The 27476-nt window shown below is 44.8% G+C and overlaps 4 protein-coding genes across 7 annotated transcripts; 2 read left to right on the plus strand and 2 right to left on the minus strand.

Annotated features, from left to right (window-relative positions):
- Nucleotides 1–954: 954 nt before the first annotated feature.
- Nucleotides 955–7858, plus strand: tomm70a (translocase of outer mitochondrial membrane 70 homolog A (S. cerevisiae)). 2 transcript variants are annotated; one of them, XM_052074690.1, is made up of 12 exons: nt 955–1275; nt 2654–2827; nt 3484–3610; nt 3732–3841; nt 4261–4409; nt 4544–4772; nt 4876–5010; nt 5807–5914; nt 5996–6112; nt 6184–6281; nt 6546–6668; nt 6771–7858. In XM_052074690.1, exons 1-12 carry the CDS (start codon nt 1036–1038, stop codon nt 6922–6924), a joined length of 1764 nt encoding a protein of 587 aa, XP_051930650.1. In that variant the 5' UTR covers nt 955–1035; the 3' UTR covers nt 6925–7858. The 2 variants fall into 2 exon arrangements, with proteins under 2 accessions (XP_051930650.1, XP_051930651.1); XM_052074691.1 differs by having other exon boundaries at nt 957–1275; nt 4565–4772.
- A 1078-nt stretch (nt 7859–8936) lies between these two features.
- tbc1d23 (TBC1 domain family, member 23) lies at nt 8937–19536 on the minus strand. 2 transcript variants are annotated; one of them, XM_052074688.1, is made up of 19 exons: nt 19396–19536; nt 18220–18331; nt 18044–18149; nt 17697–17901; nt 16339–16462; nt 16125–16249; nt 15998–16044; nt 15593–15696; nt 15386–15508; nt 15211–15303; nt 14912–15082; nt 14781–14823; nt 13801–13907; nt 13578–13711; nt 12958–13002; nt 11101–11189; nt 10890–11025; nt 10556–10750; nt 8937–10034 (listed from the first exon to the last, which is right to left on the minus strand). In XM_052074688.1, the coding sequence occupies exons 1-19, from the start codon at nt 19431–19433 to the stop codon at nt 9950–9952; spliced, it is 2082 nt and encodes a 693-aa protein (XP_051930648.1). In that variant the 5' UTR covers nt 19434–19536; the 3' UTR covers nt 8937–9949. The 2 variants fall into 2 exon arrangements, with proteins under 2 accessions (XP_051930648.1, XP_051930649.1); XM_052074689.1 differs by lacking the exon at nt 12958–13002.
- Nucleotides 19537–19947: 411 nt separating this feature from the next.
- nit2 (nitrilase family, member 2) lies at nt 19948–23504 on the plus strand. The gene is made up of 10 exons (XM_052072944.1): nt 19948–20042; nt 20234–20352; nt 20806–20926; nt 21029–21117; nt 21188–21281; nt 21376–21450; nt 21798–21876; nt 22672–22770; nt 22957–23012; nt 23102–23504. Exons 1-10 carry the CDS (start codon nt 20015–20017, stop codon nt 23200–23202), a joined length of 861 nt encoding a protein of 286 aa, XP_051928904.1. The 5' UTR covers nt 19948–20014; the 3' UTR covers nt 23203–23504.
- Nucleotides 23505–23774: 270 nt separating this feature from the next.
- Nucleotides 23775–27096, minus strand: LOC127605450 (T-lymphocyte activation antigen CD80-like). Of its 2 annotated transcripts, none has more exons than XM_052072942.1 (5): nt 26683–27096; nt 25090–25362; nt 24568–24876; nt 24243–24416; nt 23775–24152 (listed from the first exon to the last, which is right to left on the minus strand). In XM_052072942.1, the coding sequence occupies exons 1-5, from the start codon at nt 26744–26746 to the stop codon at nt 24079–24081; spliced, it is 894 nt and encodes a 297-aa protein (XP_051928902.1). In that variant the 5' UTR covers nt 26747–27096; the 3' UTR covers nt 23775–24078. The 2 variants fall into 2 exon arrangements, with proteins under 2 accessions (XP_051928902.1, XP_051928903.1); XM_052072943.1 differs by having other exon boundaries at nt 24592–24876; nt 26683–27095.
- Nucleotides 27097–27476: the final 380 nt, after the last annotated feature.

The following is a 27476-nucleotide window of genomic DNA, read 5'->3' on the forward strand; positions in this document are numbered from 1 at the left end:
AAAGAGCATCAGAATGTTTTTGTTGTTTGTTTCGCTGTGTGTGTGCATGTGTGTGTTTGAGTCTATGCCAACTATGCTGTGTCCCATTTGGATGCTGGGCCCCGCTATGTCTGGAATCCACTCAATGTTTTTTTTGCCAACGGCTATTTGTCCGCGCCACGTGTGCCTGACGTTTGCAAGTCATCAAAGTCAACTACAGTCAACCCTATCAGGCTTCAAAAAAATTACTGAAATATTTAGGAGATGAGGATTAAGTAGGCTGTAATATTCTTCCAAGAAGGAAAAGCAACTACGCAGCAAAAGCAAAGTGCACAGAATTAAAATGAACCCAAGAGTGCTTCAAATAACTTTGAGGAATGTCTACCATTTAACCAGAGTTTTAGCAACTCAAGTTTGTCCTCTTGTTGTAAAGGCGAGGAATTGATGACGCCGGGTTACATCACCAACCGTGTCTTCAGGTGCTTTAGAAGATGTACAGTATTCTAGAACAAATCGGTTGGTTCTTTTCATTGTTACAGAAAACCTGTATCAAAATGTAAACATTTGTCGTCGTTTTCATTATTCAACTTTTAACTAAACGGATGTGCAGCGTATAATGTCATTGGTATCTCTACACGTTTTTATCTTAAAACACCTTTACACTTATTACGACTGTCTGTGTCCTATGTGTTGTGTTGTGTTTGTTATTTTGACTTCAAAATGGCGCCACGAGAGTGGCTGCCTTCCAGCAGCTCTTATATTTTGTTGTTCTACTTCTTACTTTCATAACTTTGCCTGCTGTGAATTGGGAATTTCTCCATTGTGAGACTAATAAAGGTTTTCTTATCTTATTTGAGACGACAACCGACAAAACACAAAAAAACTCTTGAAAGCAAGTTGGGACTACAAATGAGAGTATTACGTAAAAGAAAACTACAGCTCCCGTCAACCACCATTCCCATGATTCCTTACGTTGTGCGCATCACGCGAAGAAGAAGGCGACAGGCGCAGAGCTGCTAACTAGCTAGCCCGCCAGCGGAACTTAAGGTGCTCATCATGGCTGCCTCCAAGCCAGTCGAGCCGCAGTCTGGCACCGGCCTCCCTCGTTGGCAGCTGGCTTTGCTTGTCGGCGCTCCCATCGTGCTCGGGGTGGGGGCCGTGTACCTATGGAACCGCAGCAGGGCGAAGGGGCGGCCGGGGAAAGGCAGCGGCGAACGGATCACACCAGAAGGCAGCGCCAGTCCGGAGCAGGGCCAAGACAGCGCCTCGCGATCCAATCAAGGGCAGGACAACATGGTACCGCTAGGCGAATTAACCAAGCGGCGTTTTCATTTTTTTTTGCACCACCGCGAGGGTTGAAGCGCGCTGGCGGCCTTGCGGGTGGCTTCTCTGGCAGCGCGTGTGCGAATGCCGCGGACCAAGGGCACCTGTCAGTGACAGCTACCCTGCGGCGAGTGAGGCCACGCGCACTCTGTTTGATTAATAAAAAAACATGTGGGCTAATGCTACAAGCTAACTAACCTATAAACTTGCCTGGGCTGCTAAATAGTAGCGATCCTAACGCCGGGGTTCATCGGAACCTAGTTTTAACAAATTGAAAATATTTTTATCCTCATTTGACTCATAAGAATTATAATTCCATTCATAAAATAAGGAATTGAAGTTTAGCGTTTCCATAACTCTTACCAGGTTAGTTACGTTATTGGTTTGATCTTTGATCTCCATTTTAAGATCTCTGTACTCGGCCTCACTACAGAAGTAGTGTAACTTTGGGAATTCTCGAACAACTGCATGTTGTAAGTACTGTAATGCAAAACGGCTGCTGCGTGTGACTCGCACTACGCCCGACACCACTATGAAGATTGAAAAGCGTTGCACGAACAGTACACCATGTCTTACTTGACCAAACCGCGTGTCTGTGAAGTCTGGATTTGGTCTTTTTGAGTTAATACATTAACGATTTTCTCAAGCCGAGTTAATTTCTGTTTGTCATTGTTTTCCTGGTCAAACTGTTAACCCCTGTTCAAGGGAAGAAGAACCAAGGCCTCTTGCAAATAGCATAAGTCTGTGTCTAATTGCTGCTTCCCTGAAAAGGGGTTTGTAATTGCGGCCCGTCCGTCCATTATTCGAACTGTTGATCCCCATGAGGGTCGCGTGTTGTAGCCCATCCTGGGTGTCTTCGAGCAGTATGCGGGTAACTCCTTGGAACTGGTTGCCAGCCAATTGCCGGGCACACATGGACAAACAACCATTCACACTCGGAATCCCACCGAGGAACAACTTTGAGTGTCCCATTAACCTACCGTGCATGTTTTTGGAATGTGGGAGGGAAAACCCATGTTACCTCAATTATCCAGACACAAACAAAAACCCTCTTAATGAGTTAAACAGAACAACGCATAGATTGCACTGCGTTGCATCAAAGTAATACATTTATTGCATTGGCCTGATCACAAAAACGGTGAATAAACAAGATTTTTAGGAAATGAGATGATAGGTTTTCGCGCTTGTGAATAAACAAGATTTTTAGGAAATGAGATGATAGGTTTTCGCGCGAAAAAACAAAAAAAAAATAAACTCAACCTCGAATTGTGACTATTACAGGGGTTCAGTACACTGCGGCTGTTCTGCCAAACTAAAATGTCACTTGTACCTTTTTGTTTTTCCTCTTAAGACTCCTTTGGATCGGGCCCAGGCAGCAAAGAACAAAGGCAACAAATACTTCAAAGCGGCCAAGTACGACAATGCCATCCAGTGTTACACCGAGGCCATTGCGCTCTGCCCCACCGAGCAAAAGAGCGACCTGTCGACATTCTACCAGAACCGAGCGGCGGCCTATGAGCACCAGGTTGGCGCCACATTCAACTAAACTAGTTAGTTAGTTAGTCAGTCTCTGCTGCCTTTGGAGACGAGGTATGAGCCGATAGTAGATTCTGACGGTATAAAAATTCATTCATTCATCTTCCGTACCGCTTGATCCTCACTAGGGTTGCGGGGGGGTGCTGGAGCCCATCCCAGCTGTCTCCGGGCAGTAGGCGGGGGACACCCTGAATCGGTTGCCAGCCAATCGCAGGGCACACATAGACGAACAACCATCCACGCTCACACTCACACCTAGGGACAATTTAGAGTGTTCAATCAGCCTGCCATGCATATTTTTGGAATGTGGGAGGAAACCGGAGCACCCGGAGAAAACCCACGCAGGCCCGGGGAGAACATGCAAACTCCACACAGGGAGGCCGGAGCTGGAATCGAACCCGGTACCTCTGCACTGTGAAGCCGACGTGCTAACCACTGGACTACCGGGCTGCCCGGTATAAAAATTGCAGCCCTAAAATGTATTGATCAAATATAGGCTAGCGTTTTTTTTCTTCCCGTTAATCTAATGGGGAATTAACTTCATACTGTCAGAATCCAATATCAGCACATGCCTGGGTGACACCATCAAAACAAAATGCCAAAGAATATTTGAGGCATACATTTGTTTTTTTTTCCCCCCCACAGATGAAATGGACCGAAGTGGTTCAGGACTGCTCGCAGGCCGTGAAACTCAACCCGCGCTACGTCAAGGCTCTTTTCAGGAGGGCAAAAGCTTTGGAGAAGCTGGACAACAAGAAGGAATGCCTGGAAGGTGAGGAGGAAACTGCTACATTTCGCCAGTGGAGCATTTGCCCGTGACCGCATCTACCGCCGTCTGTAAAATGGATGACTGTGTGACATTTATATTGTTCGTTTGGCATCACTTCCATCAGATGTCACCGCCGTGTGCATCTTGGAGGCCTTCCAGAACCAGCAGAGCATGCTGCTGGCAGACAAGGTGCTCAAGCAACTGGGGAAGGAGAAAGCCAAAGACAAATACAAAGTATGTACCTGACCACATTTCGCAGAAATTCCTTGATTGTCATAAACTTCTAAATGGTTCTCATTTCAAACCGCGTAACATTGTAACTTATAAAATGACTTCATAGGTTCCATGCTCAAACTGCAGCCATCCTCAAACCTTTCAAAGGTGCTGGCGATGCATACGACTATAAGGAGTTGTTAGCAATGGTTATGCAAAACTAGGTCAGAGGCTCAAAAAAAAAATAGCGAGATGATTCTAAAAAAACGCCACCAAAAAAAGGAAAATGAAGTGTGAATATTTACCTTGGGAATTGAAATGTAAAAGTAACATTGGAATTCAAGAAACTATGAACAGGGAGAAATACTGACACCTAGTGGCTGGAAATGAAATCGTCCTGCAAATGGAACGTAAGCGGGTTTTTTTTCCTCCCGTTCTAGAACCGCGAGCCGATGATGCCTTCGCCCCAGTTTATCAAGTCATACTTTGGCTCCTTCACCGACGACATCATCTCGCAGCCGCTGCAGAAGGGCGAGAAGAAGGACGAGGACAAGGACAACGAGGGCGAGGCCTCAGAGGTCGCAGCCAGGTATGAGGGAAGATGATTTGCTCTTTCTTGAGGGGATGGCAACAGCTTCACCAAGTGATCCCATCGCCCTGCCCCCTCCCAAAAAAATCTCACATTTGGCCTGATTCCCGACTTACGTGTACTACACGACCAAGCGGTCTGCTCCAATTCCTCAGCGCGGGCTACCTGAAGGCCAAACACTTCATGGAAGAGGAGAACTACGACAAGATAATCAGCGAGTGCACCAAGGAGGTGGACGCGGAGGGCCGCTATACGGCAGAGGCGCTGCTGCTGCGCGCCACCTTCTACCTGCTGATCGGCAACGCCACCGCCGCTCAGCCCGACTTGGACCGCGTCATCAACATGCAGGAGGCCAATGTCAAGGTGCGGCTGCTGTTAGCGTCGCTAAATGGAGTGTGCAACACTAAAGATCTGATACGCATTTTTATTTTGGTGTCGTTTTTTAAAAAAAATTTTTTGTCCGCAGCTGCGAGCCAACGCTCTCATCAAGCGCGGGAGCATGTACATGCAGCAACAGCAACCCATGCTCTCCACGCAGGACTTCAACATGGCGGCGGAAATCGACACTCGCAACCCCGACGTGTACCACCACAGGGGGCAGGTACGAGTTGGGTGGACGGCGACGCCGTGACGCGTCCTTTTATGTCGTCCGTATCCAGCTGAAGGTCTTTGTTGTCAAAAAAAAAATTAATAATAATAATAAAGTGATGGGCGGCCCGGTAGTCCAGTGGTTAGCACGTCGGCTTCACAGTGCAGAGGTACCGGGTTTGATTCCAGCTCCGGCCTCCCTGTGTGGAGTTTGCATGTTCTCCCGGGCCTGCGTGGGTTTTCTCCGGGTGCTCCGGTTTGGGCGGCCTGGTAGCCCAGTGGTTAGCACGTCGGCTTCACAGTGCAGAGATACCGGGTTCGATTCCAGCTCCGGCCTCCCTGTGTGGAGTTTGCATGTTCTCCCCGGGCCTGCGTGGGTTTTCCCCGGGTGCTCCGGTTTGGGCGGCCCGGTACCCAGTGGTTAACACGTCGGCTTCACAGTGCAGAGGTACCGGGTTCGATTCCAGCTCCGGCCTCCCTGTGTGGAGTTTGCATGTTCTCCCCGGGCCTGCGTGGGTTTTCTCCGGGTGCTCCGGTTTCCTCCCACATTCCAAAAACATGCGTGGCAGGCTGATTGGACACTCCAAATTATCCCGAGGCGTGAGTGTGAGCACGGATGGTAGTTCGTCTCTGTGTGCCTTGTGATTGGCTGACGACCAGTTCAGGGTGTCCCCCGCATACTGCCCGAAGACAGCGGGGAATAGGCTCCAGCACCCCCCGCGACCCTAGTGAGGATCGAGCGGCTCGGAGGATGAATGAATGAATGAATAATAAAGTGACGTTGGATTATTTGGGGCCATTTTGTTCAGCTGAAGATCCTGCTGGACCAGGTGGACGAAGCCGTGGGGGACTTTGACGAGTGCATCCTACTCCGGCCCGACTCTGCTCTCGCCCAGGCGCAGAAGTGCTTTGCCCTGGTGAGTTTTGATGAGTGTCCGTCACGCATATGGATGAATGGCTTTACACCCCCCAACCCACCCCCCCACCGCGTCTTCCAGTACAGACAAGCATACACCGGCAACAACCCATCACAAGTCCAGATCGCCATGGATGGCTTCGAGGACGTGATCAGAAGGTTCCCCAAGTGTGCGGAGGGCTACGCGCTATACGCCCAGGTAAGACCCTCGGATTTATTTGTCGGCCCGACAACCCAAAACGTCAACGTTTTCCATGCCTCCTTCTTAAGGCTCTGACTGATCAGCAGCACTTTGGAAAAGCCGACGAGATGTATGACAAGTGTATCGAACTGGAACCAGACAATGCCACTACGTATGTCCACAAAGGGTAAGAAATGACACCGCTGAGGATTTAAATCAACTTTTTGGGCCTTTTTCTCTTGCGCTGTAGTTGCGATGAATCCGTTACGCGTCAGTCAAAAAAAAAAAAATTGTGGGGTCGGTTGCCAAAATGACCCATCAACAAAAGAATCCCGACTCTCGATATTACTTCAAGACGCGCAGAGGAATCTCAATTGTGAAATGATTTCAGCATGGCTCCACAAAGGGTGTGTGAAGTGTGCTATAAATCTTAATTCCATATTATGTCCAGATTATTACAGCTCCAGTGGAAGCAAGACCTGGATTTGGGTCTGGACCTCATCAGCAAGGCCATCGAGATTGACAACAAATGCGACTTTGCCTACGAAACGATGGGAACGATTGAAGTTCAAAGGTGAGGGGACCCAACTTGACTCTATGGATTTTATTTTTTTTTTCTGGTCTTATTCCAACCTTTTCCCGATGCGAAATAACCACACGGCTAATTTCCTTTCAGGGGCAATCTGGACAAAGCGATCGAGATGTTCAACAAGGCCATCAATCTGGCCAAGTCGGAGATGGAGATGGCACACTTGTACTCGCTGTGCGACGCGGCGTACGCCCAGACGGAGGTCGCCAGGAAGTACGGCCTCAAGCCCCCGACGCTATAACTCCTGCGCCGCAACTGTGTTCAGCTTTGCATCTATTTGTTTAAGCAAGGCAGGAGGGTGGTGGTGGGGGGGTTGCTGGATTGTAATGTAAAAAAAAAATATCATAATGAAAGGGCCCTCCTGGAAATATATACAGCATCGTGTTTACGTTGTAGTTGAAAAGGGGTCTGCTATGCTTAGGGGTCACACCACCCCTCTACCCCACAATGTGTCAAGTACAGGGATGGTCTATACACTTGTCCTATTGTTATGATTTACAAGACAACAAAAAAAAAAAGCGGACTTGTGACGGGTCTTCGGATTCGACATGCAATCCTGTGAAAGTTAGTTCAACTATCAAAGTGTTTTGTTCCATTTATGCACCAATATCGGTTCCGAGTTGGAGATTAAAACCATAGAGCCAAATCTGTAATGTCTTGTTTGTAATTCCTGGATTAAGGCCCTCTATGTGGAGGATGATGCGGAATCAAGGAGTCTTTTTTCTTTTTTTTTAACATTGACTTGCGTGTTGCGTGTTTTTTCTTTTTCTACATTTTGTGCAGCATGTTCACCTTATGATGTAAATGCAAACGACTGCTTTTTGAATGAACACTCAGAGAATCTTGGCTATCAGGCCGACTCAAACGCCTCCTTTCTATAGCACTTGCATCACGAACACACTCTCGGTTGTGCAATTCTTTGGACTTTTTTTTTGAGGTGGGGGGGGGAATGGTTTTATTTGATTTTCAACTGGGTAGTTGCCTGAGCCATTTTTTTTCTTTTTCGGTGTATCTCCTTTTACAGATAGGCACAAATTTCTTATAGGAATTGATGTAAACATTCTGAGACGGCCACTTTGATTTTGACTGACAAATTCAACTGACATTCTTCATCCATGTATGGTGACCAAAGTGAAATGGAATTTGAATCCTAATAAAGTTATGATTCCTGGAAAGACTGTTGATGTGCTTTCCCTTGACTGACCTTTTATTTTATCTTTTTGTATAATACGCTTAGTAGGAGGAGCATTTCTATATACTGTAGATCCATTTGCTCCCACGACTTGTGTGTTGCTTCAACATTGAAGATTCAATTCATATACATGGTGACAATTGAATAATCAGTGTAAAAAAATTACGATCACCAACCTTTTTTGTCCCACGGACCGGTTTATGTCAGACAATATTTTCACGACCCGGCATTTAAGGTGTGGCGGATTAATACTACAAAATAATATGTTAAGAGCTGCATGAACACTGGGGGGGTTCGAGATAAACACGAGGAGCGTCCAATTTGGCCGCAACACTGATCGCTACGGTCTTAATGCCTTCAAAATATGATACAACACAAATTCAAAGTGTATGAAAATCTCAACTCACCACAATGCTGAATCAGTGCGAGCGCCGAGTTTGATGTCGAGTCTATTCGTCATTTTGTTTTAGTCGCCGTTGGTGCACAAAACCAACGCCTCTCACAGGTAGCAATGTCGGAAATGGCAACAGTGCTATTGTGGCGATGTCAGAGTGTTCAGCCATAACTTGAATCCAGAACACCGGCAGAGTTGCTGTCTCGAACGTACTTTTGAGGCCGCCGTCGTTTGCGATCTCCAGCAGTTTATTTTACTCATTTAGCAAGCTCAGGTGTTTTGTTTTTAGCGTAATCAGTCACGTGACAGGAGAAGCTTGGTTTGACGTGTGTCAAGTGACACAGCCGGATGTAACGGAGAATCCGGTAATTTTTCAAAATAAAATATATTTCGTATTCCAAAATAAATACGACGGAATTCCTCCAAGTTCTTATTGTGCGGCCCGGTGCCAAATGCCCCGAGGGCCGGTACCGGTCCGCAGCCCGGCGGTTGGGGACCCCTGACTTAGACTTTGATACTGTGTGATCCTAAATCCAACCACATGAAAAGTGTCAATAAGCAAAGGAAATAATTTATTAGCTACGGTTTGATTTGTTGACATTTGCATGCATAGGAATAAATGCAGACCATAAACGATCAGCCTTTTGTCCATAGAAACACAGAGTGATTACGCAGTGGTGATTTCATTTTTATTAAAATGGGAAATGTTTAGAAAATAATAGTAGTACAGTAAGGTGCAAATTACCTTCTTTTTTTTTTTTTTGAGCATTGCGAAAGTGGTGCGCCATCCTTTGTGAGTGACGTTAACCAGCGGTACATAGACTCACCCCTGTCGTTTCATTCCTGCTCAAATACTGCCAAGCACAATGCACTGGGCTTATCAAAGGAGAAAGATTGGAGTGAACAAAGGCAATTGTAAGTCTTGTATTCAAGATTGTGTTGACCATATTGTACACTATGTACAATCAACAATAAGCGCAAATACAAATGCAAAATACAACAACAACAAAAAAACATCCCAAATACTGGTGTGATGAATGATGATCATTAAACCCAGTCTCAAACAAAGGCTATTGCTCAGTTGCTACATCACACATGATGAATTTAAAGCCTTGCTGCATACTCTTAACTCTGGAGATGATTCACATACCGGCAGTATATTATATGTACATATTTATAATGAACCTGGGGTTTCTACTTAAGGCTCCCTGCTGGGGGAAAAAAAAAACTCGGCTCGTCGACTGTGACATCGCCGTTCTGTACATTCTACACTTTTCAGCCTCAAATTAACTAACCGGTGTGGGGGGAAAAAAAAGACAGCGAAAAACACTGTTTAACATTTAACACAGAATGTCACGTAATCATTAAACAACTGTTTGGATAGTAGTCGCTACCTTAAGGCCAGAGGAAAGCTTCCAAAGTGGAATACCACTGATTTAGAATGAGCAAATAATACAGTATATCCAATATATATATATAATATATAAGTTAGTGTAAAGATGGCAGCATGATAGGCTCCCGGCTCCCGCAGTTGTGCAGTGGGGGCGGCGTGGCATCCGAGGACCAACGCCGCACCGCGTCAGGACCCGAGGTGATTCAGTTTTTTTTTTTTTATGTGTGTCAGGGGCAGGTGGCCACCATACGCCGCCATTGTCGTCTGCGCCGTCATCATCTATCCTTTTACGACGTCTCCAGCGCGTCGAGGACTTTCATGATCTGCTGCTTGATCACTTTGGTGGCGTCTCCGGCGTTGGGGATCAGATATCTGAGAGGAAGGAAACACAAACACTGTCAGACTCGACTGTTAAAGTTGCGACTTTTTGGCTTGTACGTCGGCAATTTCTTCATCAAAATGACTGTGAAATGACAAAAACGATAATTGTATCCATCCATCCATTTTCTGAACCGCTTAATCCTCACTAGTGTTGCGGGGGGTGCTGGAGCCTATCCCAGCCGTCTTCGGGCAGTAGGCGGGGGACACCCTGAATCGGTTGCCAGCCAATCGCAGGGCACACAGAGACGAACAACCATCCACGCTCACAATCACACCTTGGGACAATTTAGAGCGTCCAATCAGCCTGCCATGCATGTTTTTTTTTTTGGAATGTGGGAGGAAACCGGAGCACCCGGAGAAAACCCACGCAGGCCCGGGGAGAACATGCAAACTCCACACAGGGAGGCCGGAGCTGGAATCGAACCCGGTACCTCTGCACTGTGAAGCCGACGTGCTAACCACTGGACTACCGGGCCGCCCATAATTGTATATTAAAAAAAAAAAAAAATCACCGTTCCACCGCAGAGATCTCCACCCCGGTTGAGTTGTTGGTGCCAAACTTGAAAGTGATGAGCTCCGGGTGCTTCTTCTTGGACGTGATCTTCACCACGGAGCTCAGCGCTTGTCTGGATTGGATGTAAGCAAAGCCCTTCCTGGCGGCGATCTCGCGCAGGCAGTACATGTGCGTCGCTGTCACCAGCAAGTGGCTGCAATCCACAAACGACTTAACTTTAAAGGTACCGGTACGCCATGTTGAATAAAGAAATCGAGCACGTATGATGAAGATGAACAAAGATAAACAAACAAAAAGAATTGTAAAGAACAAAACGTCTTTGCTCGGCTCACCTGGGAAACATGTGACCGGTTTCCTTCACTTCGTTGCAGGGGATGTGATGTTTCACGTCGGGCTTGTTGATCCACGTCTGAACATTGACAATCTCCTTCCGGTCGTCGTCCGACATGGAAGAGCTGTCGATCTCATCTGAAGGACACGAGGGGAGGGGGTCATCAATGAAAAAAAAAAAACGCTCCTCAGAATCGATGACGATGGATGCACCTGTGTCGTACTCCTCTTCGTCGCCGATACTGAAAACGGGCTTCACCCCGCGGTAAGGTTTGCCCACGCGGTCGCTGCTGCTCACGTGTCTGAAGAGAGAAGAAGAAATAGAAACGCTACTGTGTGGAAAAGGGGCAAATGAGTCTATTCTATGCAAATGCTGATGGGCAGATGAAGACCTCCAAGCTGCAGGGAAGAAGAAAAGCTTGATGTGAAGAGCTTAAAATGGCGCCGGCTCATCCAAATCAAATCTTTGAAAGTTATTATTTTCTTTCTTTAATTACACACGGTAATACTTTTTTTTATATTTTGCACTTGCCACGTACTCCATATAAAGTAACAAAAACTAAAACTAAAACCAATATAAAAACTAATAAAAACGAAGGAATCGGAGCTAAAAAAAACTCATTAAAACGGAATCATTTTGTTTTTAAAAAGTCAAAATGAAACGGAAAAATAATTCCAACCTATTGTACCCCCGTTAAGAAATGAGAGAAATGAATCTCCTCGGGTCAAACATTTACATTTAAATATGTTATGTAATGTTATGTAATACTTTTTTTATATTTTGCACTTGCCACGTACTCCATATAAAGTAACAAAAAAAAAAACTAAAACCAATACAAAAACTAATAAAAACGAAGGAATCTGAGCTTAAAAAACTCATTAAAACGGAATAATTTTGTTTTTAAAAAGTCAAAATGAAACGGAAAAATAATTCCAACCTATTATACCCCCGTTAAGAAATGAGAGAAATGAATCTCCTCGGGTCAAACATTTACATTTAAATATGTTATGTAATGTTATGTAATACTTTTTTATATTTTGAACTTGCCACTTACTCCATATAAAGTAACAAAAACTAAAACCAATACAAAAACTAATAAAAACGATGGAATCTGAGCTAAAAAAAACTCATTAAAACGGAATCATTTTGTTTTTAAAAAGTCAAAATGAAATGGAAAAATAATTCCAACCTATTAAACCCCTGTTAAGAAATGACGGGTCAAACATTTACATTTAAATATGATTTTAGAAGAGAATGTTGCAAAAACATGTATCGTGACGCGATTAACAACACGCACTGGCAATTACTGAATGACAATTAATTCACAAATGTATCATTTAATCAAGTTCATTTACCTCAAAGTTCTGTTCAGGAAATTTACTCAAGTCCTCCTTCTTAGTTAACTCATTTACAGCCTCGGTCGTACATATCGTCATGGATGTTTTTCAACGGCCAGTGATTGAGGAGGGTCTCGCCCAGCTTGTGTGTGAAATTTAGTTACGTAAACCACTGTAATGATCTCTGTTAGATGGCGGTGTTGCATCACTTTGGTTTGGAGATCAGCACAGTTTTTGAGTAGCAGATAAAGATTGGGCACCGAATCTAAACATGTCACATTGACTGTGAGAGAAACACAGAAGTGGGACAAGTGTAGCACAGGCACCTCACACTTGAACTGAGGATGCGTATGTATGGTTTAGACAACGTATGCGTCACGGTACGTCGTGGAATGCGTGGCTCTCGATCGTGAGAAAAGATGAAGTGCATGAGGTCCGGCGTGTAAAAAAAAAAGGTGGAAAGGAAAGACAGACTATTACCGCCAAGCAAAAAGTGAAGCGGAGGTCTTGTCTCTTCTACGTGACGAAACAGAATGTTGCATGTTGTTAGTGAAAAAGCATGACGACCGACATGTGTGTTGTTTGGGGTGGTGGAGGGTTAATCAAGAGCCGTGAATGCTGACAGCGAGTGACATGCGTTGATGTGACACAGGCGCCGATTCTTCAGAGCGCGCCACTTGATGGCATGCTGCTGACAAAAGAGCTCAGTGCCGGCCGGGAGCGAGCGCTTACCTATCAGGAATCACCTTCTCTGGCCAGGGCAGATTAAAAGATATTCTAGCATGAAGTAAGATAAAAAGGGATGGTGAGTATAAATTGTTTTAGGCGACGGGGTATGGGGGGTTGGGGGGGGGTGAGCAACATCGACAAAGGTCAAGTCCAAATTTATACAGATAATCCTGAAAGATGATGGCGTTCAAGTTCACTGGTGAAAAAGCTCCGAGGTCAATAGCAAAGGGATGAATGCTAAAAATATTACAAGGAATAAAAAAAATTAATACAAAATTAATAAAAATCAACTTGGGGTTAAAAAAAACAAACACATGTGATGAAAAATATACAAATATTTGAGAAAATAGAATAGATTCAGAAGCAGGAGGACAATAAATAAAAAAAAAACTTTTCTTAAATCGGCAATGCAAGTACATTTTTGAAGATGGATTGAATTTTTTTTTTAAATGTTAATAATGTTTGATGCTTGGGTAAAATGTCAAATCAGCTTTTAAATGAGTGTGATGTATCTGTGAGCATTTAATATTTGCTTCCGGTTGACAGAAAATACGAATAAAAGAAAACTATTCATTTCCACTCCCAACACAGGCGCACCCACACAATCAAATGGGATTTCTTACCTGTCGACGGGGGCGGACGTGTTCTCAATGAAGCTGATCATCTTCTCTTTTACATTCACCGACTTGGACTTGAGGGCAAAGGTCATTTTGTTGACCAATGATTTAACGCTTTTGCTGTCACTCAGAGACTCCCCCTGGATGGGCACGCAAGAAAACAGGAGCCGTGTTCACTTCCAACTACAGTTTCCTACCTACCGACCCCAAAATAAAGTTTGCAATGTACGTCTGCCGAGCTGAGGCTGCTGTGAGATCCCGACGTGCTGACGATCCAATGGATGTACGATGAGTCCAAGCCCTCCACGTTCATGTCCACTAGGTGCTGCTGTAGAGCTGAGATCACACACAAATCCAGTTAAGTAGGAGAATCATTTCAAACATTCTGATACATTTTTCAAAAACAGTCCCTCTTCAGATTTTTGGCTTGGCTAAAACAGCATCACAGTGTATTTTAAATAAAGCTGCAGGTACTGAATATTTTGTAGGAAAAAAAATGTTTTTAATGAGAAACTGAAAAAAAAATATTTACCAAATACTGCTAAATGTAGAAAATATTTTTAAATAAAAATAACAAATGACGGAAATGGGGAGAAATGAATCCAGGAAAAATGAAAAGAAATTTTTTTTTAAAACAAATGTTGAAAAAAACCAAATCAACAATATGTGAATCGGCGGCCCGGTAGTCTAGTGGTTAGCACGTCGGCTTCACATTGCAGAGGTACCGGGTTCGATTCTAGCTCCGGCCTTCCTGTGTGGAGTTTGCATGTTCTCCCCGGGCCTGCGTGGGTTTTCTCCGGGTGCTCCGGTTTCCTCCCACGTTCCAAAAACATGCATGGCAGGCTGATTGAACGCTCTAAATTGTCCCTAGGTGTGAGTGTGAGTGCGAATGGTTGTTCGTTTCTGTGTGCCCTGCGATTGGCTGACGACCAGTTCAGGGTGTCCCCCGCCTACTGCCCGAAGACAGCTGGGATAGGCTCCAGCACCCCCCGCGACCCTAATGAGGATCAAGCGGCTCGGAAGATGAATGAATGAATGAATATACGAATCCGTGGGGCTAATGTAGTTTGAAGTTGTATTGTCAATATTCAACACTAGATGGCAGAGTTGGCTTAGTTGAACTTACACCAGGTCTTAATACTACAATGTGAGGCCAATTAAAGATTGAAGGCCTAATTCTTCATATCAGTGTCCACGAGGAGCACTCACCCATGAAGCCCCCTTTCGCGATGCTGACGTACTCCTTGTTTTTCTGCAACACAAACAGCTTAGTCAGCATAAAATGAGCCTGTATGTTTTACCGCCCCGCCACGCCCACAACGCCTTTACAAGTCTTTCACCTGCAAGAAGTGGGCCAGCACCATGTTCATGTACATGTCCTCCTCCTCTCTGCCGCTGCCCATGAAGCACAGGTGCTCTCCGCTGGCAACGGAGCCCGACTCCAGGGATTGCTTCTGAGACTCCAGGAGGGACTTGACCGACAAGGCGAACTCGGATGGGTTCTGGAGCATCTGTGCCGGAACACGTGAATTGAGCAATTGAGAACTGTCTGGAAACAAGAGGCGCCGGGGTGCCTCTGGGTGGCAGAAGGCGGGTACCGGACACAGAACCAGTATGGTTAGCGGTAGCACCAACTCACCAGGTCTGAGTCCAGATGGAAGGCAGTAGACAGATGACCGGCGTTGTACTGCTCAGCCGGCCGGCAGTCCACCACAAAGAAGCGCACCCCGTCCTGAGGAGAGAAGGGGTGATGGGGGGGGGACACTTCAGCGCTTATTCTCTCACATTTTAAAAGCGTTTGGGAGCTCAGCCACCTGCTGATGCTGGTTGGCCTGCAGGATTTCCGGGACGGACACGGGTAGGCACAGCGCCTGACTCAGGTCGATGTCCTCCTCTTTCAGAGCCACGAGGCTGCTACCAAACAGGTTTTGGTTCATCTGGAAAGAGAAAAAAAAAACTGCGTCAGCAGTCAAAGTCAGAGCGAGATGTGGTCGACGATCGCCAAGAAGAGGAAGTCCAACCTTCCTGAGCGACAGAGGGGTCTTGCTCTGGTAGTACTGGGCCAGGGAAAATAAATCCTCAATGTCCTCGGCCTCAAGTAGAGAAGGAGATTCTTCCAGCGTTTCTGTGAGAGATGTTGTGGTTTTGATGATGATTTATTTATTTTACAAAAAGATCAAAAGTTCCCACTGAAAAGGACGACGTGAGGGGCGGTGCTTCAGTTAGGCAGACCATAGCCTTGTCTAATGAAAAGGTGCTTTGGTGCCATCTTGTGGCATTTATAGCAATTTGATTTTTTTTTTTTTTTGCAGGGTCGGGGGCAATTATTTACTATTCTCAATTCTGATCACTTTTTGCATCACGTGAAAAAGCCCAAAACATAGCAAGTCAAAAACTCAATCACAAAGGCTGAGGATCACGCTTACTGATAATGTCATCTTTGCTGTCTCCTTCTCGGTCAAGGATGGTCTCTCTACAGGTTGAATCAACAAAACAAAAGTAAGTGAAAACTTCAATTTTCTCTCACGGGGTGTGGGGGGGGGGGACACTTACTTGGCATTGACGAGGATGATGAGCATAAGAAAAAAGATGAGGAATGGGTCCGCCTGCTGGAGGTAGCAGTCCCACAGAGCCTGGGTGACGTCAGGCGGGCAGTGGCTGGAGAAAAGGCTGCCCATCTGCGCAGGAAGAGCAGAGACGTTCGGGGACATTATGCCGACTGTGCTCGAGAAACGATCAGGGAGGCATTCGAGGAATTCCAACACACCCAGTTGATGGCGTACGAGTCAGGCGTGATCTTTTTGGTATCCAAGAAGGAGCAGAGTTCGGGCTCGTGGTACTGCAAGAGCAGTCTGTAGAGGTGGAACGGGCGGCCCTTGGGCACGCACTCCCTGAAAAAAAAAACGCAACGACTTCTTGCATTAAAAATAATAATAATAAATCGTTATTTTCAGAATCACTGATTCTTCATTCTTCAGCAATTTTTAAAAGAATCAAATAGATTTTTTTCCCCTGCCCTCAATATTGTAATTGGACATGCAATTATTGCGATATTTCACCTTTATGCACGATACATTCTGACTGAATCATTAAGTGTAGCCGTTTCATATAATAATTAAAAAAAAAAAAGAAACATCTGCAAATATGTGAATCTGCAGATGCGAAGCTGTGAACATGCAGGAGTCCACAGTAGTTTTAAGTAGTAATATCATCCATCGCCACTGAATGGCAGACGTGTTAGTGGTGCTTACACTGGGCCTTTTATTGCCCTATGTGACAATGTGAGTAGGGCTGATATTTTGGGGGCGGCTTTCGAATGAGATACAGGAGAAACATCGTACCTCAGTACGTACAAATTTGAGTAAGTTGATTTTTGTGTGAGCGGCCCGGTAGTCCAGTGGTTAGCACGTCGGCTTCACAGTGCAGAGGTACCGGGTTCGATTCCAGCTCCGGCCTCCCTGTGTGGAGTTTGCATGTTCTCCCCGGGGCTGCGTGGGTTTTCTCCGGGTGCTCCGGTTTCCTCCCACATTCCAAAAAATATGCATGGCAGGCTGATTGAACACTCTAAATTGTCCCTAGGTGTGAGTGTGAGTGTGAGTGCGAATGGTTGTTTGTCTCTGTGTGCCCTGCGATTGGCTGGCAACCGATTCAGGGTGTCCCCCGCCTACTGCCCGGAGACGGCTGGGATAGGCTCCAGCACCCACCGCGACCCTAGTGAGGATCAAGCGGTTAGGAAGATGAATGAATGAATGATTTTTGTGTGAAAAAAAAGTACAAAATTAGCTCTTGCACCTAATCTTTTCTTGTTCAGGATTTTGTCCCATTCTTGAATGGTGATTTTTATGTCAGAGAGCCCTCATCCATCCATCCTTGGATAGATGGCTTTAAACCCTCTTTTATACAGAAAAATCTACAATCAAAAATGACCTATATTAAGAGCACGTCTACTGCATTATATGCACGTATTTTGTCCATATTTAAAAAATTTCATCAGTCTGGTTTGGAGAAGGGTGCGTCCTATGTGGGTCCCCCATTGGCACTGATAAAAAAAACTGAGGACCTTTCCAGCATTTAAATTGCTCTTCCATAATATAGTAGAGTTGAGTGGTTGGACAGCACACCCACCGGGGTATGTGCTTGTTCATAATGGCGTAGAAGCAGTTGTAGAGATCGCTGCGGGTCAGCCGAAGCCCCAGCAGCGGCTTGAGTAAGTGTAGCCAGCTCAGGTCCGATGTGAAGCTGATGTTGCGCGACTTGCAGTAGAAGGTGACCACCGCCTCCACGTCGGACACCATGTCGCCACGCTCCTCCTCGGACACTTGCAGCTGCTCTAAATGTGGGAATCCACAAAAAAATGATTAAAAAAAAGTTAGAGCTGCCCTCAGGCTCACATTGTCAAACCAGATATTGGGTTAGCGAATTTGACGACATGATTTGAATTTTGTTCAAGCCACTGATGTGCATTTCCTCACCGATCAACTGCTGACTGCGACTGTGAATGAGGGTCTGCTCTGGTAAATCAAGGACACCATCCCAGGATGCGAGGGAGTCTCCTTTACCGGATACATTGAGTGCAATCTGGTAACACCCGACACACTGTTAATATTCAACTTCCAAAATGTAAATTTTAATTTTCACTGACATGTACCTTCCACATCTTTGCTCTCTGTTGAGCTGAAGTCTCCTGAACATGGACGATGCCTTTGTCCATCTCCATATCGGAACCCCCCGAGTCCAGAGCCTCAGCTAGATCCTGGTCCCTGAAGGTATTGAAAATGCCATTCATCTTATCTTTAAAAATGTACTGTGGACATTTTACCTACAAGTAGCACTTTCGCATGCTGATGGAGGGGCTTGAAGTTGTGCCAAGAGCCAATCACAAAATAAATAGGGGCCTCGTGTTAATAGGAGGGGTCACCACAAAAGACGATGCAATACAATTTTTCATAAGTGTCTGATCAAAAGATTCAAAAACAGCTCGATTTCAAAGTGGAAGTATTCAATTCTGCTCGACCCACCGGGATCACAATTTGATATGACTCAGTTCCAGAGGGTATGATGCAATTACTTTTTTATTCTTTACATTTGAATGAACTTGTCAATCAGCCCACAAGTTGAAAACTGTCAAACTGTCATTGGAGTCACTCCTGTGGCGACCCGGAAGAATTTCAATGATCTCTTAGGGAAACAAGTTCTCACGTGTGTTAGGATTACAACAGGTGGCAAAAAATCATACGAAACGATGCTTCCTATCCTAACACATGACATTTCATTCAATCCGAAGGGATGATGCTGATCTCGTTTTTCTGACTTCGCGCAACTCGGTCAAACAGAGCAACGAACTATTGTGCCAGATATCCCGTTTATTTAAGCAAGTCACTCTGGAAAACAAAAAGAGACTATTGTTGAAGTTTGCATTCCGGTTTAGTCGCGCTTGAGTGGAACAAATCCCAGCTATCAACTGGACTTGCTCATTGTTAGCATTCTTAGCGAGCTAGCCTGCTATTTCGATCAGCTGACCAAGCATATACATATGTCCCAAAACAGCTCTCCAAAAATACACGAATAAGTCACCGTGAGGGTTTATTCGTAACGCGCTGATGAAGTAAAACTAAGACAATTAGCAGGCTAAAAATACGAAATGTCCATAATTTGAGTACAGCACAGGAAGCAAATGTAACAAAAGCAGACAGAGGAGTCGATTAACAACACAAACTCTTCGTCAATCGAATTTGGTTGACCCGCGTCGGACTAAGCGCGTCCAACAGCAGGAGACTGGGAGGTGTCGTGTCACGATAAGGACAAAAAGCAGAATGTCTCTCACCAGCTGCCCCGGAGCGCTTCCTCCTCGGCATCCGCCATTACTGTGTTGAAGAGACACGTCAAATCCCGACAAGTATCGCGAGAGTTTGTGGCTCGTTGAAGGGTGGAGCTATTCTGTTTTATTTCCCCCAGTTTTCAGGAAAACAAATCCCCAGAAAAATCGCAAAAAGTACGTTTCCAGTGGTTACTCTTTGTTTTCATAAGCATTGATTTTTTTTTGCACAAGTGCTTTGCTTGCACATTGTATTTTTTTAAAGTACATTAAAAAACCTTTCCAATAGTTAGCCTTTAACCAAGCCAATGAGAAACTCGACGTTCTCGCACAGAAACGCGATTGGTAGCCACACTTCCACCCCTCTGGAAGTCACTTCTTTTGAATTTCAAAGTAAAGTTCTAGTAACAACGTATAAACGTAGTTTGGGAAAATGTGTTGAATTGCATTGTTAAAATCATGATATAATTAATAAGGAGGGTTGTACACTATTTGAATTTTCCACCGCCTTATTGAAAGATATCGAATTAAGTTAAGCACTTTTATTTTGAAGAGCATTTTTGAAAGCCAGCCTTCAGTTTGTTGACATAAATACACAAACATTGTGACAAAAAGTACCGTCGCATTCATGTCTAGGATGGCGAAGGCGATGTCCAGTAAGTGTGTCTGTTCCCGTGTTATGCCTGGCAGTCTTACTTTGTATCTAAATATGTTCCTGAACGCCAGGTCGCTGCATGTTTTAACATTTAAACGCGTGTTTTATATTCTGTCTCATCCGGACAGTGACAAAGTTGACTCCCGAAACCCATAAACATTAATAACGGCGTTTTGTTGTCGCTGATCGCAGAGTTCCGGCTTGCAGTCATCCAGCTGCAAGTGGGCAGCGTCAAGGCGGACAACCTGAGCCGCGCCAGGCGACTTATCGACGAGGCGGCGGGACAAGACAGCAAAGTGGTATTACTGCCGGTGAGGACTTGGAATGCACTGTGTGGGACACCGCGACATTGTCAGTATCATTAATAATTCATTAAACACGTCGTTCCTCAGTGGTTACTACTGCGCATGCGCAAAACACTGACAAACGTGTTTGATGCTGACAAAATACACGAAAAACGCAATACACGCCACTGTCGTGTGAAAAAACTTATGACCTTTTTTTTCATTAAAAAATCTACATTAATTCATGGGACTCATTCAGAAGCCCTGGGCAGTTCAGAATAACATGGCAACACGGAGACGCCAAAATCTGATTGGACAAAAACTCCTATTCAACCAAGTCAGAAACGCTATGAAAATTAAGTCTCTCTACTGTGGACTCAGACTGTTGGCAGTAAATTAGTAAAATTTGACATAGTTTCATGAGATATAATTGAATAGCTTTTAGAACACATTCAAAGAAAGGAAAATAACAACTTGCAGGAATGCTTCAATTCGCCCTACGGGAGCGGCTTCTTTCCCACTTATGCTGAAAGGATCCCTGGAGAGTCCACGCAACTTCTGTCCCAGGCGGCCAAAGACAACAAGGTCTACCTGGTAGGAGGTGAGAACCTGCCAGCTAACGATAATCCACCCCAATTTACCACTTGGTAGTCAAAGTACCACTGTGTAATTCTAAGATTGTGAACCCTTTCCTCTTGTACAGGATCCATCCCCGAGGAGGATGGAGGCAAATTATACAACAGCTGTCTCGTGTTTGGACCTGATGGACAACTCCTTGTCAAACACAGGAAGGTACACAACTGACATATTTGACACACACACACACAGAGATACAAACACAATATTGTTTCTCCTCTTCAAGATCCACCTGTTTGACATCGACATTCCAGGCAAAATTCGCTTCCAGGAGTCAGAGACGTTGAGCCCAGGCAACACCTTGTCCATGTTTGAAACACGTGAGTGATGTTGATTTATTGGTATGCGTTCCTGCTCTTGTTTATTTTTCCTTTTTTTAACCAATATTCCAACTTAATTGATATGTACTCGTAGCCTTCTGCAAAGTGGGCGTGGGGATTTGTTATGACCTGAGATTCGCAGAGCTGGCGCAGCTCTACAGCAGGAAGGGTGAGTGTGTTAAAGTCAACATTGTCGATGTTTCCAGAAAGAGCCGAGGAAGCGTTCAGCTTTATAATGTGAATGCAAATGTCATAAACTTTTAAGACGAAATTTGGACTTGGCACAGCACCATCACAACATTTACGCAACTATGACGTATGGTCCAAGTCTTGTTTTGGGACTGCTTTGCTACCTCATGGCCTGGACGCATTGCTATCATTGACGAAAAAGTTAGTTTCTGAAATTATCTAAACGTTTCGCAAGCAGAATTATGTTAATGTTCAGAAAAAGGATGTTGATGTTTGGCGCTCTTATTTTGTGTAACGTCTGAAAGTTGTTTTTTTTTTGCTGGTCAGGGTGTCAGCTGCTGCTCTATCCAGGAGCCTTCAACATGACCACGGGTCCTGACCACTGGGAGCTCCTGCAGAGGGGCAGGTTAGGTTTTTAGTGTACAGTGATACTGCGATTTATGAGCTCAATTTGTTCCCTAAGAGCGGGGGTGTCCAAACTTTTTGCCAAGGGGGCCAGATTTTATGTGGTAAAATGTCGGGGGGCTGACCTTGGCTGACATTCTTTACATTGAACAACAATATTGTTCAACAAATTTTAGTAAGCCAGTCTGTTTCACATTTCCATTTTAATTTCAACAATCTTAAGAATTTCTTTTGGTTCATTTGAAACAGGTATATCACATGCAACTGCTTATTCACTTGACTTTTTCTTAAACAGAAGTCTCCTGAGTGCAAATTGATTGATTTGAAACATAAAATGTATCACCATGACTTTTCAATAGTCACAAAACCTTTGACTCGAACAACAGGGAAATGAACAAGCAATACACATATCCACAACTGCAAGGATCATTTGAAATATGACATATCGGTCAATATAAACACGGAGTGATGTCTTGTTAACTCGTGAGTGATGCCCTCTAGTGTCTAAATGCTATTACTCATTTAGTGAATGCTATTACTCATTTAGCCACTAGAGGGAAGCAGTACTCTACGAAACATCACTCCCCAGTCTACGAGACCTCAGTCAATGCAACACGTGTTCCATTGCGCCCAACCTGCGGGCCATACGGCACTGATTTTATGACAGGGGCCGAGGGCCGGATGAAATTCGACCGCGGGCCGGATTTGGCTCCCGGGCCGGACTTTGGACATGCCTGCCTAAGAGCGATGGTGACGCAATGAAAATGTGATTGACTTGTGGTTTCCCGCACTGCAGGGCTCTGGACAATCAGGTGTACGTGGCCACAGCTTCACCCGCCAGGGACGAGAGCGCCTCTTACGTGGCCTGGGGTCACAGCACTGTGGTGAACCCCTGGTGAGACGTTGCACTCTAGTTTATTCCAGATGGACGGAACGCAGCACGCAATGTTTTGGTTTTTTTTTCCTCGATGTTGAGGCGCCTCATGATCACAAACATACAATTATTTTAATGGAAAAGAGGGTACAAAAAAATGAGTCACGTGCTGCTTCACCACCTTTTTTTTTCTTTCTTTTCTTTAAGGGGGGAAGTTATCTCCAAAGCCGGAGCAAAGGAGGCTGTGATCTACGCCGATATCGGTGAGTGTCAGCGCTGGTACCAAATGCTCGGCCTACCACCAATAGTTTTTTGCCACGACAAAGCGGTGAAGGTTACACCCCGATTTCAGATCTGGAGTACCTGGCCGACGTGAGGCGGCAGATCCCCATCACGGCCCAGCGCCGCCACGACGTCTACGCCGTGACCTGCGCGCAGGGAGAGGCCAGATGATGGTCCGACAGAGAGAGACCGCGATGACGAAATAGCAACCGCATCTCACTTGTGATTGATGTTATTAATCATGATGCTTCTGAACGTGTGAATTGAGCAATATGATCGCACAGAGTTAGGTAAAAACGGAGCTAGCTTGACTTTGAAGTGTCCCAACTTGGGGATTTTTCAAGGCACAAGCTGTCGCTTGACTTTTTCCTGGAACGGGCTGGAAGCGATTAATATAATTTCAGTGAATCAATGAGCAGCATATTTGCTTTATCTGCAAGAGGAATAAAGTAAAATCTACACTTGGATGTAAATTTTGTTTTATTTTTTAAAATCATATGCGTTGTCAGTGTTAGCTTCTACTAAGCAAGGAAGTTGCTGTCAGTCGGATGTTGACATGGATGCCTTTCTTGAAATTAATAAAAGTGTAACTGAACATATTCTGAAAAATGAATTTATTGAAGAAAAAAATACATAACTCTACTACAAAAAAATGAAAATGACAAGAATTCCGCAACAATGAAAGAACCCTCGCATCTTCTTTTTTTTCCCAATTTGACGCAATATTCACGGCTTTGGCAACAAAGCATCAATTTAGCGGTGATTGCGGTTCATTTGGGCAAATTCCCCACATACAAGCCCTGGAATTCACCCAAAAGGGTCCACTTTCGTCTCAAACTTGTCCATGGGTTCTTGAGTAGTTTTTGTGCGTCTTGTCCTGATGGACATGTCCATCGAATTTAGTGTGTATCGGTGAAACTAGTATCAAAGTCAATTTTTTTTTTCTCGCCCAAGCTTTCAGGGAGGTGCTACCAAGTGGGAAAATAGTCAACTTCCTGTTCAATTTTGCTCATGGGGCTCAAGCGCAGCAAACTTCCTTGGCAGAGGTCATACGTTGGACTCCGACAACTGCAACGTGACCACCTCCGTTTCCTCCGCTTGTTGACGTCTCCTGTAGTAACCTGCAGACAGCGGCGCCGTTTATTTACACACTCGGAACCGAGTCGATCTTTTAACAATCTGTTTATTTCTGAAAGCGTGTTTGAGAGCACCTCTGTTCCTTCTACTCAGGTGTTGTATCTTCCTCCTCTTGCTCAGCCGGTCCAGGTGGATCTGGTAGCCCAAGCCCACGGCCACCATGGCGCCCACCACCGCGCACAGGACCGAGCTGAAGACCCACAAGGAGTCGGTGGCCCGGGTCACCACGGGGCCATGCCACACTGCGTCTAAGCAGAGACAAAACGAAAGGAAGAAGACTCAAAACTACCATCATAGCCCCGTCCCATTCATCCCAATTATAAATGTTTCTAAAATGGAGAGAAGCCAAAATTGAAATTGCCCAGCCCGAGCTGTCAATGCAATCACAAGTCCCCTTACCCCCTACAGTGACATTCCACATACGTGTGGTGGAGGTGAGGGTCTGGTTGATGGCCAAGTTGTGAATGACACAGGACACGTTGGTGTCCGTCACGTTGACCCTCAAGTAGCTGGTGACGTAGTAGAGGCGAGAGTCCGGTCGGAGCTCCACCTGGGTCTGTACTGAGCCCGGGGCGGTTTCTTGGGCCCCGCCGTCAATCAGCCAGTCAACGACTGGCTCGGGGAAGCCTCCGCCTGAGTCGCATTGGAAGACGCTATGGGTATCCTCCGCTGCCGCCTCCCATCGTAGCTCGGGGGCGCTGAACGGCGCTGACACACACACACACACACACACACACAGGAAATAAATTTGACAAAAATGTATGCATAAGTTTAATGTTGGCCACGGTTTGAACGACTGCTCTTTTCCACACTTTTTCTCATTTTTGCGTTACAGTAAATCAAAACAGGAACAACAAAAAAAAGATGTTTCAGACATAAATAAAACAACTGGTTAAAATTATATCCGTACGTTCAACTTACCAGCGACCCTGACGCACAGCGTGCAGGCCTCGAGGCTGCGGTTTCCCCGAGAGGTGACCATGACACTATAGGACGCATTGTCCTCCTGTGGGTCCACGGAGGGCAGCCTCAGGGTGAAGTTGCCCGTGCGAAGAGCGTTGTCATCTTCGTCTCGCACGACCTCTTCCTGGTTCCTCCTCCACGTCACAGAGACATTGGCCAAGTTGAGGGCGTCCGGGTAAAAACAGGAGAGCCAAAGGGGCCGGCCCACGATGCCCAGCAAGCACTCCTGGTCTGGGGAGAACATTATAAACGTTTCGTATGGTTTCTGAAGGCACCTCAAAAGTCAATACGTCAGTTGCTCAAAGATCATGTTGACGATGTCGAAATTTTCAACACACTCTTTTGGAATTACGCTCGGTGTTCAGTCGATTTTATCTCCTCCACTATGTATATGTATGTAGAGCAACTGTTAGCATTTGAGCTACTTCCTTTCAAAAAAAAGTACTGACCACAGGGTACAATGGCCTTCTGCGCTAGGTTGTTAGGATCTTACCAGCTACTACAGTTTATGTTAGCATAAAAACGGTTAGCATTGTAGCTCATCTCTTTTTAAATGGTTGGTTAACACACGGCACAATGTAAAATCCTTGTTAATGTGCCTCAGCACTTTCACCACTCACGGTACTTGCTAAATGTTAGCAAAACAACTACAGGTATTCGAATGTTAACATTGCGGCCACGTTGGCGGCCAACATATTTTGTGACGCTGCCTTTTTGAATGTTTGAATAGAAAAACATTAGCATGGCACAGGTACAAATATTGATTTTAACATTTCAGCAGAGACCGACACGTCACACCTTCAATTTACACTCGGCATTGGTCAAATTTGACTGTGGATTATTTCTCATTGTTCCTTTGAATTCTATTGTGCTAGGTGACTATTTAGCATACATAACTGTATTTGCTGGCTGTTTGAGTACAACTAATTATGAGTACAAATGAAAGTCTAAATGTTAATGTGACATTTTTGTGGTTTCACAATTAGACTTTGATTGTTTTATTTAATTTGGCAACAAAAATAAAGACAGCCTTTTTTTTTAAATATAGCGCATGTCATACACAAAGTATGACGTGCTTTGAAAGACCTTAATCCTAGCTATGGGAAAATAGCATCATTTTGAACTTTTAAAAGCATTCACACTTGGGACTGACTGCAGGCAGTGTACTGCATTTTGCATGCAGCATAACAAGTAAATGCTGCATCACCATGTTTGCGTTGAACTCTGGGCTCCACCTTTTGTATAAAACCAATTTGAAACTATGTATTTTGGTATTTTCACAGTCATCAAGAACTATATGATAGAGTAAATTTACTGTCAAGGGTGAAAAACTGTTTTTTTAAATGTGTTTGTTTTAAATAAACCTTCACAGGTTTATGTCAAAATAGAGATTACGGCCCCAAACATTTAGTCATATGCTGTTCCCCTAATTGTGGTCTTTCAGCCTTTACCTGTTTGTTGAACCCTAAATCTAGCGCACCCCGTGCGTGCTTTGTGGTCATCAGTGACGTCAATATAACTGGACATTTTCAATTTTTCATTCTTTCTTACCCCAAGTGTTGCAGCAGGTGAAGAAGGTGAGCAGCAGTCCTATGTTCCACAGTGCCCGGCGCATCGCCTCTTAGGCCCCCCGGCCCAAATTAATTGACTTTCCGCCTTGTATGAAACCTATTTTGACGCTTATTGTCATCTAACCTCGCTTCAGTCGTTCACACCGAAGGAATGTCAGCGTCCATGTTGAGTCTTGTCGCGCCTAAAAAGCTTCTGTCGCTCCTCGTTACGGTCGCGACACGACGCTTTAAAAAGTGGAAACAAGCGAAAGAAAATGACACATGAAGAATTTGCTTTTAAAACTGCTTAATCTGTACCGCCTTTACGACAAAGAGCCATTGAGGTGTTCTTCGGTCTAACCTGTTTAGCTTCTTTAACAAAGCACACGCCCACAAAAACCATTGAGAGGCGGCCGGTAAAGGGGATTACAATCACATGAATCACTTGACTCGTATTGGACCAATTAAGGCTCAAAACACGTAATTTGATCTCAGGAAACGTGTTAACTATTACCTGTATTAATTACATATTAAAAATACGGAAAATAAATACGCATCTAGCTACTCAAAGTGGACGATTACCCATAAGAATATAATTGAATGAAAGTGAACCGAGTTTTCAAGCGTAATGACGCCATCTTCCGATAGAGAGCAGACTCGAAACGAAGGTTGAGTAACAAATACAGTATATTTGATTCATTCGTTTTTATTTAAAATGCTGAACAATAAAGTCTACTAATTATTGTGGGTGTGTATATTGAGTCGTTGTAGTTGTGTAATTCATGTGTTTTTTTA

This window comes from Hippocampus zosterae, chromosome 8, assembly GCF_025434085.1.
Source record: "Hippocampus zosterae strain Florida chromosome 8, ASM2543408v3, whole genome shotgun sequence".
NCBI lineage: Eukaryota > Metazoa > Chordata > Actinopteri > Syngnathiformes > Syngnathidae > Hippocampus > Hippocampus zosterae.

Coding starts and splice junctions, on each gene's coding strand:
- tomm70a (XM_052074690.1), top strand. CDS start 1,036: ATGGCTGCCTCCAAGCCAGTCGAGCCGCAGTCTGGCACCGGCCTCCCT. Junction 4,410..4,543: donor GCCTCAGAGGTCGCAGCCAG/GTATGAGGGAAG, acceptor TACACGACCAAG/CGGTCTGCTCCAATTCCTCA. Junction 6,282..6,545: donor ACTACGTATGTCCACAAAGG/GTAAGAAATGAC, acceptor TATTATGTCCAG/ATTATTACAGCTCCAGTGGA.
- tbc1d23 (XM_052074688.1), bottom strand. CDS start 19,433: ATGGCGGATGCCGAGGAGGAAGCGCTCCGGGGCAGCTG. Junction 18,332..19,395: donor GAAGCGCTCCGGGGCAGCTG/GTGAGAGACATT, acceptor CAATACCTTCAG/GGACCAGGATCTAGCTGAGG. Junction 13,712..13,800: donor GCAGCCTCAGCTCGGCAGAC/GTACATTGCAAA, acceptor GTGCCCATCCAG/GGGGAGTCTCTGAGTGACAG.
- nit2 (XM_052072944.1), top strand. CDS start 20,015: ATGTCTAGGATGGCGAAGGCGATGTCCA. Junction 20,353..20,805: donor GCAAAGTGGTATTACTGCCG/GTGAGGACTTGG, acceptor AACAACTTGCAG/GAATGCTTCAATTCGCCCTA. Junction 21,877..22,671: donor GAGCTCCTGCAGAGGGGCAG/GTTAGGTTTTTA, acceptor CCCGCACTGCAG/GGCTCTGGACAATCAGGTGT.
- LOC127605450 (XM_052072942.1), bottom strand. CDS start 26,746: ATGCGCCGGGCACTGTGGAACATAGGACTGCTGCTCACCTTCTTCACC. Junction 25,363..26,682: donor CACCTGCTGCAACACTTGGG/GTAAGAAAGAAT, acceptor TGTTCTCCCCAG/ACCAGGAGTGCTTGCTGGGC. Junction 24,153..24,242: donor CCTGAGTAGAAGGAACAGAG/GTGCTCTCAAAC, acceptor CGCTGTCTGCAG/GTTACTACAGGAGACGTCAA.